This window comes from Equus przewalskii, chromosome 19 (assembly GCF_037783145.1).
Source record: "Equus przewalskii isolate Varuska chromosome 19, EquPr2, whole genome shotgun sequence".
NCBI classification, from domain to species: Eukaryota; Metazoa; Chordata; class Mammalia; order Perissodactyla; family Equidae; genus Equus; species Equus przewalskii.
This window is the reverse complement of record NC_091849.1, coordinates 43,578,520-43,594,159: the sequence shown is the minus strand read 5'-3', so window position 1 is coordinate 43,594,159 and position 15,640 is coordinate 43,578,520. Positions and strand designations below refer to the sequence as shown.

At 37.2% G+C, this 15,640-nt stretch overlaps 1 protein-coding gene across 1 annotated transcript in view; it reads right to left on the bottom strand.

Annotated features, from left to right (window-relative positions):
* Window positions 1–7,334: 7,334 nt before the first annotated feature.
* CDC5L (cell division cycle 5 like) overlaps window positions 7,335–15,640 on the bottom strand; it is a 48,220-nt gene continuing 39,914 nt past the window's right edge. Inside the window, exons 15-16 of the mRNA XM_070584751.1 lie at window positions 8,727–8,939; window positions 7,335–7,768 (exon numbers count right to left, since the gene is read on the bottom strand). Coding sequence (XP_070440852.1) covers window positions 7,664–7,768; window positions 8,727–8,939 — 318 coding nt within the window. The 3' untranslated portion in view covers window positions 7,335–7,663. The remainder of the gene's footprint in view (window positions 7,769–8,726; window positions 8,940–15,640) is intronic.

Sequence of the window (15,640 nt, the reverse complement as noted above, 5' to 3'; positions counted from 1 at the left end):
ATGAGGAGACAAATGATGTAAAAAAAGAACAAGATGGAACTGCTAAAGACAAACACAACATCTGAAATGAAAATTTCACCAGAACAGAATAATAACAAATTAGACACTGCAGGAAAAAAATCAAGGAAGTTGAAAAGCAGCAATAGTATTTACGCGAAATGAAGAACAGAAAAGAAATAATTTTTAAAAAGAACAGTGCCTCAGTGACCTGTGGGATATCAGGCAGTCTAAGATAAATGCCCACCACAACCAACAAATGATACCCATAAAAACCCACTCTAGAGAGAGGGAGGTTAAAGTAAAAAGATGGAAGAAGATACAGCATGAGAACACTGATTAGGAGATAACTGAGTAGCGGTATTAATATCAGACAAAGTAGGCTCCAGGACAAAGAAAGTTGCCAGACATAAAGGAGGACATTTCATAATGACAAAAAGGGCAATTCAACAAGAAGACAGAATAATCCTAAACGGGTATGCAGACAATAACGCAACTTCTAAACAGAAGCAGCAAAAAATGATAGAAAGGAGACATATGCAAGTCCACAATTACAGCTGCTGATTTCAACATACCTCTCTCACCAACTTACAGAACTGGAGAAAAAAGCCATTAAGGATATAGAAAACTTGAACTCAACTGATCAATGTGACCTAACTGGTATTTACAGAAGATTACAGCCTGCAGAGTACACATTATTTTCAAGTGAACATGAAACATTCATCAAAACAGGCCATATGCAGGGCCATAAAACAAGTTCCAATAAATATAAAAAAATCATGCAGTGTGTGTTCTCAAACCACAATGGAATTAAATTAGAAATCAGTAACAAAAAATTAGAACAGTGCTGTGCAGCAGAAATATAATGCAAGTCACATATATAATTTCAAATTTTCTACTAGCCATTTTTAAAAAAAGAAAGTGAACTTAATTTTAATAACATTGTTTTATTTAACCCACTATATCAAAAATATTCTCAACATGTAGGCATTATAAAAAATTTATATATTTTACACTTACCTTTTTTTTTTTTAAGATTTTATTTTTTTTCCTTTTTCTCCCCAAAGCCCCCCAGTACATAGTTGTATATTCTTCGTTGTGGATCCCTCTAGTTGTGGCATGTGGGACGCTGCCTCAGCGTGGTTTGATGAGCAGTGCCATGTCCACGCCCAGGATTCGAACCAACAAAACACTGGACCGCCTGCAGCGGAGCGCGTGAACTTAACCACTTGGCCACGGGGCCAGCCCCAATTTTTTACACTTTCTTTTATACTCAGTCTTCAAAATCCAGTAAGCTACTTACAGCACATCTTGACGTGAACTAGCCACATTTCAAGTGCTTAGTACACGTGGCTCAAGTCACACAGGTCACATACTGGACAATGCAACTCTTCCACAGTAGTTAACAAATATGTTACAGCTGGTTATTTTAATACCCATCTATTACTACATTGTTGTACTTTTTTTCCAAAGGAAAAAATCTTGCTTTGAGACAGAAGACTTTTGAAATCTTTAGGCATGTCTAAAAAGTGTTAACATATTAACCATCAAGATTGCTAATCTGTCTTCCAACTTGTACTCCCATTCACTCGCCCACAACTGCAGTGGGCAAAGCTTTGCCAATTTTAGCCACTGGTCTCAAACTGGTCCACCACTCATTCCATGAATACCTGTTGGCCATGTCAGGGTTCTCCAGTTCCCTGTGTCAGATGCCCCATGGCCCACCTTTAGTTTTCCCTGCACAGACAGGACAGCACACAGGGCCTGCCCCTGGTGGTGGTTCACCCCCACCCACTCATATGTTGGAGCCCGCAGGAATATCTTGCCATCTAGTTATGTTGTAAACGTTGTCCAGGGGTTTGGGGTTGCTATGTTTTTATGTGGAGAGTAAGAAAATCCAAAAATCCAAGATATTCCAACCATCACTATCATCTCAGGATTTGCTTTTATAAACATATGCACGTATGACTCATAAAAATAAACCTTTTCTTAAGAGATAATATTGTCTGAACTCCCCTCCTTGCCTTTATTTCTGGCTGCAAGTGTGGAATAAAGGGGCCCTAAAGAAATAACGTAGGCTTGCAGGAAGGATAAAGAACCAAGGAAACACTCCAACAAATGCTCTAAGCATGAGACCAGGCAGAGATGAAAAACTTGGATCCAAACCCAAAGACTGGCCACCAGGGGCAACAAGCAGATGAAATAAACAGCTTTGAAAAGTGAAATAGGAGGCGTACCCTAGAGATTCCCTGGAGACACACATAAACAGTCCCCTGACCGTGGTGTAAAGAGCTGATAATGGAATTAAAACTGGGTCAGACAACAGCTTCATTCTTTATCCAGCCACTAAGAAAATTACAAGCTCAAGTGGGACTTTGGAAAACAATGGTTATTGTGTCAGCTCCAAATTAATCCTCTTGCCCTGGTTTGTGATACTGGAGTTGTAACCTATAAACATTTCTCCAGTGCCAGAGGACACAGTATCAGGCGCTGTAAGTAGAAGGCCTGGGGCGCCACTGCACGTGGAAGGGGCTTCACTTCTGGTTCTGGTGCTCCCACCATGTCACTGTCAGCATGTGGCTTTCTTGCCAGTGGGAGGCTTCCCTGCCCGCGATGTGTGAAAGAGCATGGCACACACTCTCCAGAGGTTTGCTGGCACCCCAGCAGGCAGCTTTCCTCCAAGTGTCACCAGCACCCCAGCAAGTGACTTCCTGGCAAGTTTCCCCGCCACCTCAAACTGTGGCACCTCAGCAAACTTTTCCATCCAGCAAGCCACACACAGCCTCTTCAGTGAGATCTGCATCTCCGCCTGGCAGGGTGGGAAGGGGTCCTCCAAGTTTGTCCTTCCTAGGGTCTACTCTCTCAATCTACAAGATGTGACAGCTCCTCCATCTGCTATTCCTGTATTCTTTAGGGATGTCTTTGCCCCTCTTAGTGGCTAATCTGTTACTAATTAATAATTCTTCATATTGAATTCTCCCTGTTGCAATTACTGGTACGGTTTCTTTCTCCTGAATGGATCCTGAACCCTAAATGATACCATAATCCTTTGTAAAATTTAAAAGAGGATGTATATTTTCTAAATCACTAAGAAAATTAAAGCCAGGAAATTACAGTCCATTTAGAAAATAAGAGGAATCAGTGAGAAAGCATAAAACGTGATCACAGAAGACCAAAGTCAGTAATTAACATAAAAGCAAATGGATTAGACTCCCTATTAAAATGCAAAGACTCTCCAAATTGGTTGAAATATAAAATCCAACAAGACAAACTGTTTAAGAGACAACTAAAGATTACACGAAAGTTAAAAATACAACAATTTATCAAGCAAATATAAACAAAAAAGGAAGAGAAATATTCTAATATCAAAGAAAGTAAAATTCAAGGGAAAAAGCATGAACAGGACAAAAAGAGTAACTTTAGACTACTAAGTCTTCTTTATGAATTGTACCCTAACAGACACAGGTATTTATATACTAAAGAACAGTATCAAAATATACAAAGCAAAAGTTCTAGACAAACAAGATGAAATTGAGAAAAATAACTATAATGAGACTTTAAGATAATACTGTTAGTCTAGATAGTTTATTACCAAACATAAGAAAATAAGATTTTAATAATATAACGAAAGTGGTTAAATACTACACATTCACCTCTGTCCTATATAAAGTGAATAAACGTTCATTTAGAACACCCATAGAACACTTTCTTAAAATGCCAGGCCCCAAAACCTCAATAAATTCTAAAAAGGAGAAACTACGTAAGCCATATTTGCTTTCCACAAGGCAACAATCTAAAAATGATTAAAAAAAAAAGAACCACACTGAAATTTTTAAATATTCTTAATTATTGAACCTAAAACTTAAAACAGAATGATAAACTATTTACAAAACAAGACACATCAGCACAGCTGGGAAGTGAGCGTCTTTGAAATGGGACATAACCAAAAGTCCTCAACGTATTCATCTGTACACAAACAAAAATAAAAAATAAGCATCAGACGCAAAAAGTTACAGAGAAAAAAATCTAGAGAAAACAAAGGAAATAAACATAAAATAAGAAAGTAATACATTTTAAAACAAAATCACAATTGATAAATCCAAACACTAGCTTTTTTTGAAGGGAAAAAAGATACCTTTAGCAAGCGTAATGAAGAAAAAATAAAACATGGTAGAATTAAGAAAAGGTAAATTTCTTATAACTTAAAAGTAGCAATTTAATAGAAATGAGATTTTTTATTCTCTACTAAAATTCTCTAACAAACATGTTAAATTTCAACAAAATGAGAAGTTTTATGGAAAAGTATGAATTACTTAAATTTAGTAGATAATAAACACAAAAGGAGAAATACATTTTAAAACAGAAAATTTAAATTTAAAAACAGATAAGATACTAATAGTTACAGAAGAAACTGACAGTTATATCCCGAAATTATCTCCAAACAGGGCTCTGAACTTCAAAGTTTTATAAGTACAGTCCTTCCATCTTCCATGGAACAAATCACTCCCATACTGTAACGTAACTGCTTAATCACACGAAAATTTATACAGTTATCCTATTCACTTTAGAGAGCTGGCAGAATCCGCATGTCAAAACCTGGGTGATGACAGCCCAAAAGACCAAACTCACTCATGTAATAATGCCATTTCCCTAAATAAAATATGAGCAAATCAAATTCTATAGTACCAATAGGGCAGTCCCATTTTAGAAGAAAAGCATTCCAGAGGACATCACGTATTTCAAAACTAATTTTCCGAGAAAAATAAATGTAAAAACACGGGCCGCATGGCTGGACAGCCTAAGTCCACAATCACCGTAGTGTATTCCTTTCTTTCGACACCGCTTTTTCTTATCTCGGCCTGGTGAGACATTATACAGGATGGCCAGAGAATGTTTCTAATTATTTCTAATATTTCAAACAGGACTCTCGCTCATGGTGGTGGTTTCTTTTGGCTCTTTATCAACTTTAATTTCTGTCCCAAAGTTACTGAGACTTGAACATACTTTCCAACACTGGCTGTTCCATTACCACTCAATGAAGCCTGTGAGAGAACATGATCAACGTGACTGTTCAGAGGCACCAAAATCGCTGTCAGACTGGTGCTGGGGAAGAGCCCTGGGCTTCACCGGGCGCTGAGGAAGGAGGACGGCACGTCTGTTTACTGGTTAAAGCCGCACTGCTGTGTGGCAGAATCACCAGCAGTTTACAAATGCACTGAGACTGTCAGTTGTGAAATGATGCCATTGTGGGCCATTTTTTAAGCTCTAAGTATGTACATTACTTCAAATTTTGAAAACCATGTGAGTCTTTATTAATATTATTAGATCAACTATTTTAAATCCATATAATTCAAGTCTACATAGGATGCGAGAAAACTGCAAATCTCTTTAAAAAAAAATTTTTTAGTTAATCTATGATCCCAGGAGTTCAAAGATGGTTTAATGCTGGAAAACCTATTAACATGTCATCAAGGAATCAAATGAAAAAGAAAAAAACTAAATGATCATCTTCACAGATATCCAAAAAGTATATGTGACAAAATTTCAGAGCCATTCCCAATTCAAATTCTTGAAAAACTAAAAATAGGTATTTCTAGATATCCTTTCTAAATAAAGAATATCTGACTCAAAACAGCCAACCTAAAGGTAAACACTGGATATTCACGTTACAATCGGAAACAAAACATGAGTGTCCACTATCATCACCATTTACCATTGTCCTCAACATTTCCGCCAACAAAACATGCAGCAAAAATAATTACAAGAAACATTATCATTATTCATAGATGATAAAGTATTTCCTAGAAAACCCATACGAAATTACTGAAAAAAGTACTAGAATTAAGTGACTAGATACTAGGAAAGTAGACATTTATGATCTGGTGAGACTACAGAATTATTGCAGCTCCAATCTTTCCACCTGTCTCCATCAAGACTGCCTCTATCCTAGTTTGACTCGATTTTATTTTTGCCTAGATTACTGAATCAGGCTCCCAAATTAACTCAGCCTGGTGAGACATCATACAGGATGGCCACAGGATGTTTCTAAAACAACTCTGATCATGTCATTCCTTTGCTTACAATCTTTTCACAGCCTCCCATCATAGGATAAGATTCAAATTCCTTACCACAGCCTTACATGGCCCTGTACAACCAGGCCTTATACAAATGCCATTCTTGACACTCTAGCCACACTGTCTTCCTTTCTGTTTCTCAAACACACCAAAGGGGCTTTGTGCTAGTTACTCACTCTGCCGACATGGCTCTTCCCTTGAATCTCCCAAGGATGGCTCCTTCCAAGACGCCAATCACATCTTATCCTAAATGCTACCTCCTCAGAGAGCTCTTTGATCATCCAACCTAAAGAAGCCACCCAGCCACTCTCTCTCATCACCATATTTTACTTCCTTCCATAGAATCTAAAGTTCATGATCTAATACTTTTCCCTGTATGTTTAGTATCTCCTCCCACTACCGTCACCTCCATGAGAGCAGGAACTTTGTCTTAATAACTGTTAATCACCAAGACTTAAATAAGTGCCTAACACATAAGAAGAGTCACCCAATAAACATGTGAATTTTACTTGTCTAGCATTCTCAATAGACTGGTAAGCTCCACAAAACAGGAACCATACCTATTTTATTGATTGTTCTATCTCCAGGACTCCAACACTGGGTATATAGTCAATAAAATCTGATAAATGAACCAATGAAGGAAGAAAACCTCTTCTTTCCTTCCTTAGTCTCCAGTAGTCTAAGACTGAGCAATCTTTTGGTGGGTCCAACACACTGTTGGCCCATACTGAACCTGTAGCCAATCAATACTGTCCTACATGACCTCATACGAATTGCTATAAAGTTAGATCTTCCCACCTTTACCCATTCCCCAAATTCTACACTCGTGTGATTGACTTCAGATAAACACAGTTTTAATAAAGTTTGATAGCCTTGTTGAAATTTATCTTTAAAATGCCTGTCAAAAAAATATTTACAAGAAAATAACAGGGCAAGAAAAATTAAATCTTTTGAGTCCTAATCCACAAACTGTCTAAGTAGCTGCGCAGAGAAGAAACCTTCCCTAAAGTTATACTGAAAAAGAAAAATGAGCTATGAAAAACTTAATCTATCTTGTCAGTGTACAGAGAAATGACCGTTCTATGCTAAAACGGTCAAAACTAACAAAGCCACAAAAGGATTGCCTCTTAAGGATTTAAGTTAAGATTCTGGATTGCCATTTTGATTACCCGAGAGTTACTCATTAAATATGACCCAGAGTACATATTTGCTGGTTTGTGGGCACTCTAAGTATCTAATTACTTCAAACAAAGGGCTACATTCTCAATTTTTTATATTTTGTTTTTATTCAAGAGTTTACTCACAGGCAGCATTTTAAAATCAGGCTTTTAAAATTAAAGGTCAAACTGAAAAAATTTTGCAAATATGACACTGCTAAAAGAATGATCACCTTAATAATTTAAACCCTAAAATGCCCTATGGAGTTAAAGTCTTTATACACAGAATGTGTGAGATCGATATCACTTAAAATAAACAACTGAAAAACCACAGATCGTGGGCAAATTTGTCAATGAAGATAAACATCAGTTTCAGCCTTCCAGAGTATGAAAACCAGCAATTAATTCATCTTGTGACAGAATATAATCTATGTTTCAGAATTTGGACTTTAAAGTCTCTTTCTCCAGCAGTAAATCAGCATATCTATGCTGAAGTTCCTTTTCTCTTTCCTGTTGTCGCTGAACATCTTCTTTTAGACACTTGAAAAAACAAAAAATATTAAATAATTATTTCATACGTAAGCACACTGAAAATTAAAAATATCTTATGGTACTTTATGATGTTACAAACAGCTTGAGTTAAGTCATGACTCTTAAGAGGTAAGTATTCCCAAAGAGCAACAAAAATAGCAACTACTTCTGCTATAAAACCAGCACAGTCATGCATCACTTAACGACAGGATACCTTCTAAGAAATGGGTGGTTAGGGGGATTTTGTCATTGTGCAAACATCATAGAGTGTACTTAACACAAACCTATATGGGACAGCCAGCTACAAACCTAGGCTACATGGTACTAACCTTATGGGACCACCGTCATATATTCGGTCTGTCGTTGACCAAAACGTCGTTGTGTAGTGCATGACTGCATTGCAGCCATTCTCTGATTTGGTCATGACTACCATCTGATTGTAATCTCTGATGCTATCTCAAATAAACAAGCCATTATTGTCCTGTCAATGCCCATGAATGCACTTAAATAAGCCATGGCTGCTCTTTATCTGCATCACGTACACTCAGCAAATAAAGTTACACCAAATCTAGCCACAGGAATTTGATGCTTTTGAATGACTAGCTATATTCCCAGCATCCTAAGTTACAAAACAAAAAGACATTAGTTTAATGTATCTCTAAGAGCTATATGAATGGGATGCAATTAAGTTTCAGGGGGACAAATCACAAGGGTTATTTATTCTATTTCACAGTAAAGACAGAAAATCAGTAAAGGAAAAGCCTTTGCATCCACAACTGGCCTGGTCCACCCATCTACACAAAGGCCATTCTAGATGAGAAAGCCAAAGACTTTTGGGTCTCACTGAAAAAGGCCAGACAGTATCAACTTCAGAAGACAGCCTGCGCAGAAAGGAAAAAAAAAGGAAAGTCCTGATAATTCTTTGCAGCTCTCTTTCTAAGCAACGCTGCCAGGCAAGAATTGTTACCTCTAGCCTCCGGGGAATAGCAGAGTCTTCATGTTTCTTGAGTTCTTCAAAAGTGCGTAACTCCAGGTAAGCCTGCTCAATTTGGTCCCACAAGTCATTCAACTGTTTCATGAGCCCCATAGCACGAGACTGGTAACCCCCAAGCAAAATTTTCATCTTCTTTTCCATCTTTGCAGCTCTCTTGGCTTCTGTCGTCATGTGACCCCTGTTTATCTAGGGGACAGGAGAGATCACATAAGCACACATGAGAAAAGCAGGCTAAGAAACAAGACTAAAAAGCTTCTACTGGTTCATCCACTGCCTCAAAGCCAAGTACATTCACATTCCTTAGACTTCAGCTACCGTAACACAAAATGAGGCTTAAGAAGGGTTTGTCCTGCACCTGAAGGGTTTTACAGGTTAGTCCTAAATAATCTAGTTATAACATCACCCATGAGTCAATCTCAAAGCAGGCTTGAATTTCACGTATGAAATTCTCTACTTCTGAAAATAACTGCTGTCACTAATCTTCACTGACTGTGGGACTGGCGGCGACTCATCTTCACCATCTATATTTCAAAAATGCACTTCTATGTCATACATCTAGCACATTTTTAATAACTGAATAATATCCAATTAATGTACCACAGTTGTGTACAAAACATAACCCCCCTCAAACTACAAAATTACGAGATTATTTTTATAACGTTATAATCCAAAATTTGGCATAAATCCCATAAAGAAAAGAGAAGATCACATTTGGCAACAAAAAAAATTTTTAATTTTGAGGAGTAAAGAGACAATATAAAATTAAAGGAAATGACAGTTTTCCTATTAAATACATATATACAGCACAGCTGGGCTGCCTTCTCAGATCATTCTACAATCAGGGAAAATAATTAAAAATGCATAAACTCACAAAAGAACAGGAGAGGGACAATTAACAGAAGAAAGATTTCAACAAAATTTTGATGTGGCAAGGCAGAGAAAGCCCCAGCTTAGAGGGTCCAAAGAGAGGCAGATGAGAAGGAAGCAGGTGTGTAATGCAGAACCCTATTAGCATAACACCTTCTGCAGGTGTACATCCTACAGCCTACAATATAATCACTTCACAGTGATCTGCAAATGCTTGTTTTCAACATACAACACTACAATTGTGAGGTCAAAGCCTTAGGAATAATTAGTACATCTGTGTTAATTTCTTTGCGTCTGTCTGTTCTTCCTTTCTGCCTTCCTTCAACTCCTTCTCTCTTCCTCCTTCCCTCCCCCAAATGGATTCTATCAAGTGACTTCTATAAGCAATCAAAACTAAGTAGTTTCAGGATAATGTATGCCCAAAGGATACTCTCTAATTCAGAATAATGCAACTGAGGACACTGTGTAACAAGGGAGACAGTATGACAATAGGTAAATACTTTTTTTCTCAGATACTAAATGTAGGAGTGGGGATAAATAAGCAGAAACAGTACCACAGGAAAACATTGTCAAATACGAAATAGTGATATAAAAACTGTACATAGAGTGTTTTAAAATACTTAGAAGCATATAATCACCAAAACAAATATATAACTTTCAAACATCCACTTCAATATATAACATCTGATTCAAAAACAAACATGTCAATCTCAATATTTTATGACTGGAATATATAAGAACATCAAAAAAGAAAGTGTTCCTCAAAAAAGAAAGTGCTCCTCAAAATATAAAGTATACTTCTACCGGAAAAGTAGTACTTCATACCTATCCATCTCCAGCTTAGTTTATTAAAAGTGACACAGATCTAAAATTAATTTAAATAAAGCTCTTTTAAAACCATTCATATCTTCAGCATTTTGTAAAAGTTAAGTTTTCTTATTCCTCTCCAATTCATTTAAATAAATGTATGAATAAATAATGTCCTTTATAAAGGAGCCCTTTTCCTCTAACAGATAACAAATCAAGGTAAGTTCCATGGCAGCCATATTTCCTCTAACCGTCAGGAAGTACGAGGGGGAAGTCTGCACAGTATAGTGCGGAGTGAGTCACTCTTTCTACCCAGCTCTGCCACCCAGGTGTTCTGAGTTGACACAAGTTATTTAACCTCTGTGTCTCCATTTCTCCATCAATAAAATGGCAGTCATTGCAAAAAGTTATTATGAAGCTCAAATAAGATAATGTACGTAAAACCCTTAGCTGCCCAGTGACTGGCATAGAGTAAGCAGTCGACAAATGTTAGCTCTGACTACAATTATTTTATAGGTAGTAAGAGTTTAACCATTTTGCTCTCCTAATAGGCCAAGACACTAAGGACAAGGCTTTAAAACCTTCTTTAAAATCCCAACTTCATGGGGCTGGACCCATGGCGGAGTGGTTAAGTTCATGCACTCTGTTTGGGTGTCCCAGGGTTTCACCGGTTCAGATCCCAGGCATGGACATAGTGCCGCTCATAAGGCCATGCTGAGGCAGTGTCCCACAAAGCACAACCAGAAGGACCTACAACTAGAATATACAACTATGCACTGGGGGGCTTTGGGGAGAAGAAGGGAAAAAAAAAAGATTGGCAACAGTTGTTAGCTCAGGTGACAATCTTTAGAAAAGGAAAAAAAAAATCCCAACTTTAATAAAAAATGGTGCAGACCCCCTCCCTGGAAATAAAGCAAGGAAAAGTTGCTGTCCCTTCTTTGAAGCAAGCGGTCACCCCTGACAGTCACCACATCAAGTAACATGTCCTGGAGCATGTCTTTCAAGCCAGTGGTTTTCAACCTCAGCTAAACTTTAGGATTACCTGTAGAGTTTTTAAAATCTACCAGTGCCAGCACCCTAAACCCAGAGACTCTTATTTATTTATTTATTTATTTACTTGTGAGGAAGATTGGCCCTGAGCTAATATCTGTGCCAGTCTTCCTCTACTTTGTTTGTGGGATGCCTCCACAGCATGGCTCATGAGTGGAGCAGGTCCATACCCGGGATCCGAACCCAGGAACCCCAAGCCACGGAAACAGAGCGCATGGAACTTGAACCACTCAGCCTTGGGGCCAGCCGCAGAGACCCTTATTTAAATGGTCTCAGATCTGTTTATTTTAAAGCCTCCAGATGATTCTAACAGGCAATCAGGATAGAGAATCCTGCTTCAGCCACCCTTGTTACAGAAGCTAGATGTCAGGTGTTCTCTCTTAACTAGACCAATACCAAAAGCCTTCATTCCCAATAAGTGAACAACTAAATCCATGAGTTGCATCAAGTTCCCTTACTATAATTCAGCATGTTCTAAGAATATCAAGATTAAATACTTTAATCACATGTGAATTCAAATATACATTCCAAAAACCTTAACAGCACAGAAATTCAAATTAATACACAGAGTGCTTTTTTTAAATTAGTCATACAAATTATCATTTGCATTGGTTAAGATAATTCAATTAGCTATACACTGCACTCCATGGATATTCAATTTCCACTCTGGTGCATCACCATAGTACTTACACTCAGTAAGTGTTTAATTAGTCATCAAGGTACATTTAGTACGACCAGTACCTTGTATCTGGAAATTACCTCACCTCACACAGTTGAGTCATTTATTATTCCCAAACCACCAAAGATTTTAAAACTGCAAAGTTGCTAGCTTCCATTTAATGTCAACAAATTTATTTAATTTAGCTCAAGCTTTATAAAAGTTTCCTGGCTCAGGGCCAGCCTCATGGCCAAGTGGTTACAGTTCCACCGCAGTTCAACAGCCAGGGGTTTGCTGGTTCGGATCCCAGGTGCGGACCTACTCCACTCATTAGCCATGCTGTGAAGGCATCCCACATACAAAATAGAGGAAGACTGGTATGGATGTTAGCTCAGGGCTAATCTTTTTCACCAAAAAAAAGAAAGAAAGAAAAGTTTTCTGGCTCAAATATTGTGCTAAAATTCCAAGCAAATATGGAGATAATTATACAAAAAAATTTAAGTCCAGGAAAAAATTATTCAAATAAATATATAAAGATAGTATAAAAGTATAGAGCAGAAATGGAATACAGCTTTTAATATTCAATTTTAGCTTAGTTATCTTCCATGTGCCATCTGATCATTAAAATGGAAAGGAAGATACCTGCATATGCTGTAAATGCTCAACCTATGACTGCAGAATATACTTCAGGAGGAAAAAAACTAACCCATAATGTCTGGCCTTTTTCTAGCCAATAAATCTCAAGCACGAAATACACATGCATACAGGGGACAGGATTACCTTAAATCAGCCCCAACAACCCTTCTCCACACTCATATACACACGGAAACAACATTAAAGTCCAACAGAGTACAAAACCTTATTGTTTAAAATACAAAGAATCAGGAAGACTCTGATTTAACCAGACTCATATTCCTAAGCCCTTAAAAAACACACACACAATTAAGCATTAGCAACTGCCCTGAAGGACAACTTATTTTAAACAGTATTGGCTTACAGAGCTTGCACTGCATCTTATAGCTGACTTACCAAGAGTTGTCCCAAAAGCTGCTTTCCAAGTCTTTGCGTTCATAGCTGATTTACCAAAAGTTCTCAAAAATGTTTTTTCGAATCCTTACCTGCACTTAGAGATACACCTGAAAGTCATCTTAAAACACCTAACAAAGTCAGCAGTAGAGCTGGAATTAAATACCTCACTCACTTGTCAGCAGACAAGCCCCCCAAATGTGGTTCTAGTGGAAGTTTGTGCTTCAACTACACATCAGCACAAAATTTCTAATATTCTTAAATAAAGTTCACCCTAAGTATTAGGTATTTAGAGTAGGACAATATTTGATATAATTAAAGCTGACTACATCCAAAATGAAAGAGTAAAATTCAATTCAAAAGAGGAGATAAATGAGAATACATCTACATATAAATGTGTAGGGAGAGCAAGTGACAAATTTCATGCATCGTAATTCTGTTTTATGATGTCTGGAATTTGCTTCAAAATAATGGGGAAAGGAGAATAACAGATGAAACAAGAGTGGCTATGAGTTGATGACTGTCATAGCTGGGTGATACATGAGAACTCATTACACCAGTCTGCTTTCGGGTATATCTGAAAATTCCCATAATAAAAGATTTTCTAAAATTTAAATTTAGTATCTACTCTACAGGTTAATTATTTTAAGACCATACACCACAAACCATGAAACATCAATAAAATGAAATATAATGGAGACATTAAAATTTTAATATAATTTACAAGTATGTCAACTATTTAAATATACCAAAACATATATAAGAAATGTTAAGTTAAAATCCACAATTACATAAAATCCATTTACACTAACCAAAATCTGAGCTTTAAGTTTCACTCCTTCTCCTAAAATAGATCCATGTCTCAAATTTCAGACATTCATCAAAATTTATAGAATAAAAGTTTAGCCACCTCGTTGTTTAAGGTGAAGTTACTTTTGATACCTCCTAGTATCAAACCAAGTTTAATCCAATTTAGATAACACTAAGGGTGATAGATACCTAAGACACATGGGAGAGAATTCCCTTTCACTAAAACTTGCTACAGTCACGCGTCCCTTAATGATGGGGACACATGCTGAGAAAGGCGTCATTAAGCGATTCTGTCGTTGTGCAAACATCATATAGTACAGCCTACTATGCATCTACACTATATGGTACTAATCTTATGGGACCACTGCCTATTATGGAGTCCGGTTCACCACTGACAAAACGCTGTTATGTGGTACATGACTGTATTTTCTAGACACACAGTACTCTCATTTAATCTTACGTTATGTCAAACTCTCACTTCCATGAGATAAAAAGTATCATCCACCCAAATTTTACAGGTAAAGGAATTTGAGACCCAAAGAAGTTGAGTAATTTGCCCTAGGCAACCCAGCCACTAAGTGATGAGGCTACGCAGTTGTGTCCTACGTGAAAGTCCAAAACATTAGGCCACACCACTAATAAAGCAAATGTCCTGCCTGCCTCAGCCCCTGAAACGCAAACACGCCTGAAGACATTCAAGCTGAGGCACTAAATGGCTTAATGCCACCAGACAGTTTCCTGAAAAACAAATTACTCCAGACACATGCAAACACAAGATCTTAATTAACAGATGGGCCCATCATTCTTTCCCTGATTTGGACATTAACCTGTAAGTACCCACTTATAAGAATTTTATTTGACACTTAAGAAAAACTTTTACTTTCTCCAGCTTTTAATTTTAAATTCCTAATTCTTTTATTCTTAACCAGCTATAAAACTATGGGAAAACAAACATCTCAGAAAAATTTTACAGGGAAAAAAGATTATTTAACAACTTTTTAAGAAGCTGAGCAGGGGCCGGCCCCGTGGCCGAGTGGTTAAGTTCGTGCACTCCACTTCAGCGGCCCAGGGTTTCGATGGTTTGGATCCTGGACACGGACATGGCACCGCTCATCAGGGCATGCTGAGGCGGCGTCCCACATGCCACAACTAGAAGGACCCACAACTAAAAATACACAACTCTGTACTGGGGGGCTTTGGGAGAAAAAGGAAAAATAAAACCTTTAAAAAAAAAAAAAAGAAGCTGAGCAGAATATAACTAGTGCAATTATTTGGAGATTTCACCAAAGCTAATCTTTGCCACAGACTTTGAACGAGAGCAAGTGATCAAGTTTCTTTTTTTTTAAATAATACTTCTTATACTATTAAATGAACAAAGTAGTATATGATGATCCCAATTTAGTTTTAAATACCTTCCTCCTTTCATTCACAGAGGTATGTATGTTTACATATACATTAATCTTTTTCTATTATATTTAATCTTATTTTTATATATATATATATATACATACATACATACACACACACACACACACACACACACTCCCCCCAAATTTTTAGGTGATTATGTCTGGATGGTAGGCTTTTTTTCTTCATTTTTTTAATTTCTTTTAAAATTTTCTACAAAGTACAGGTATTATTTTTAGAAAAACGCCTACAAATGTTATTT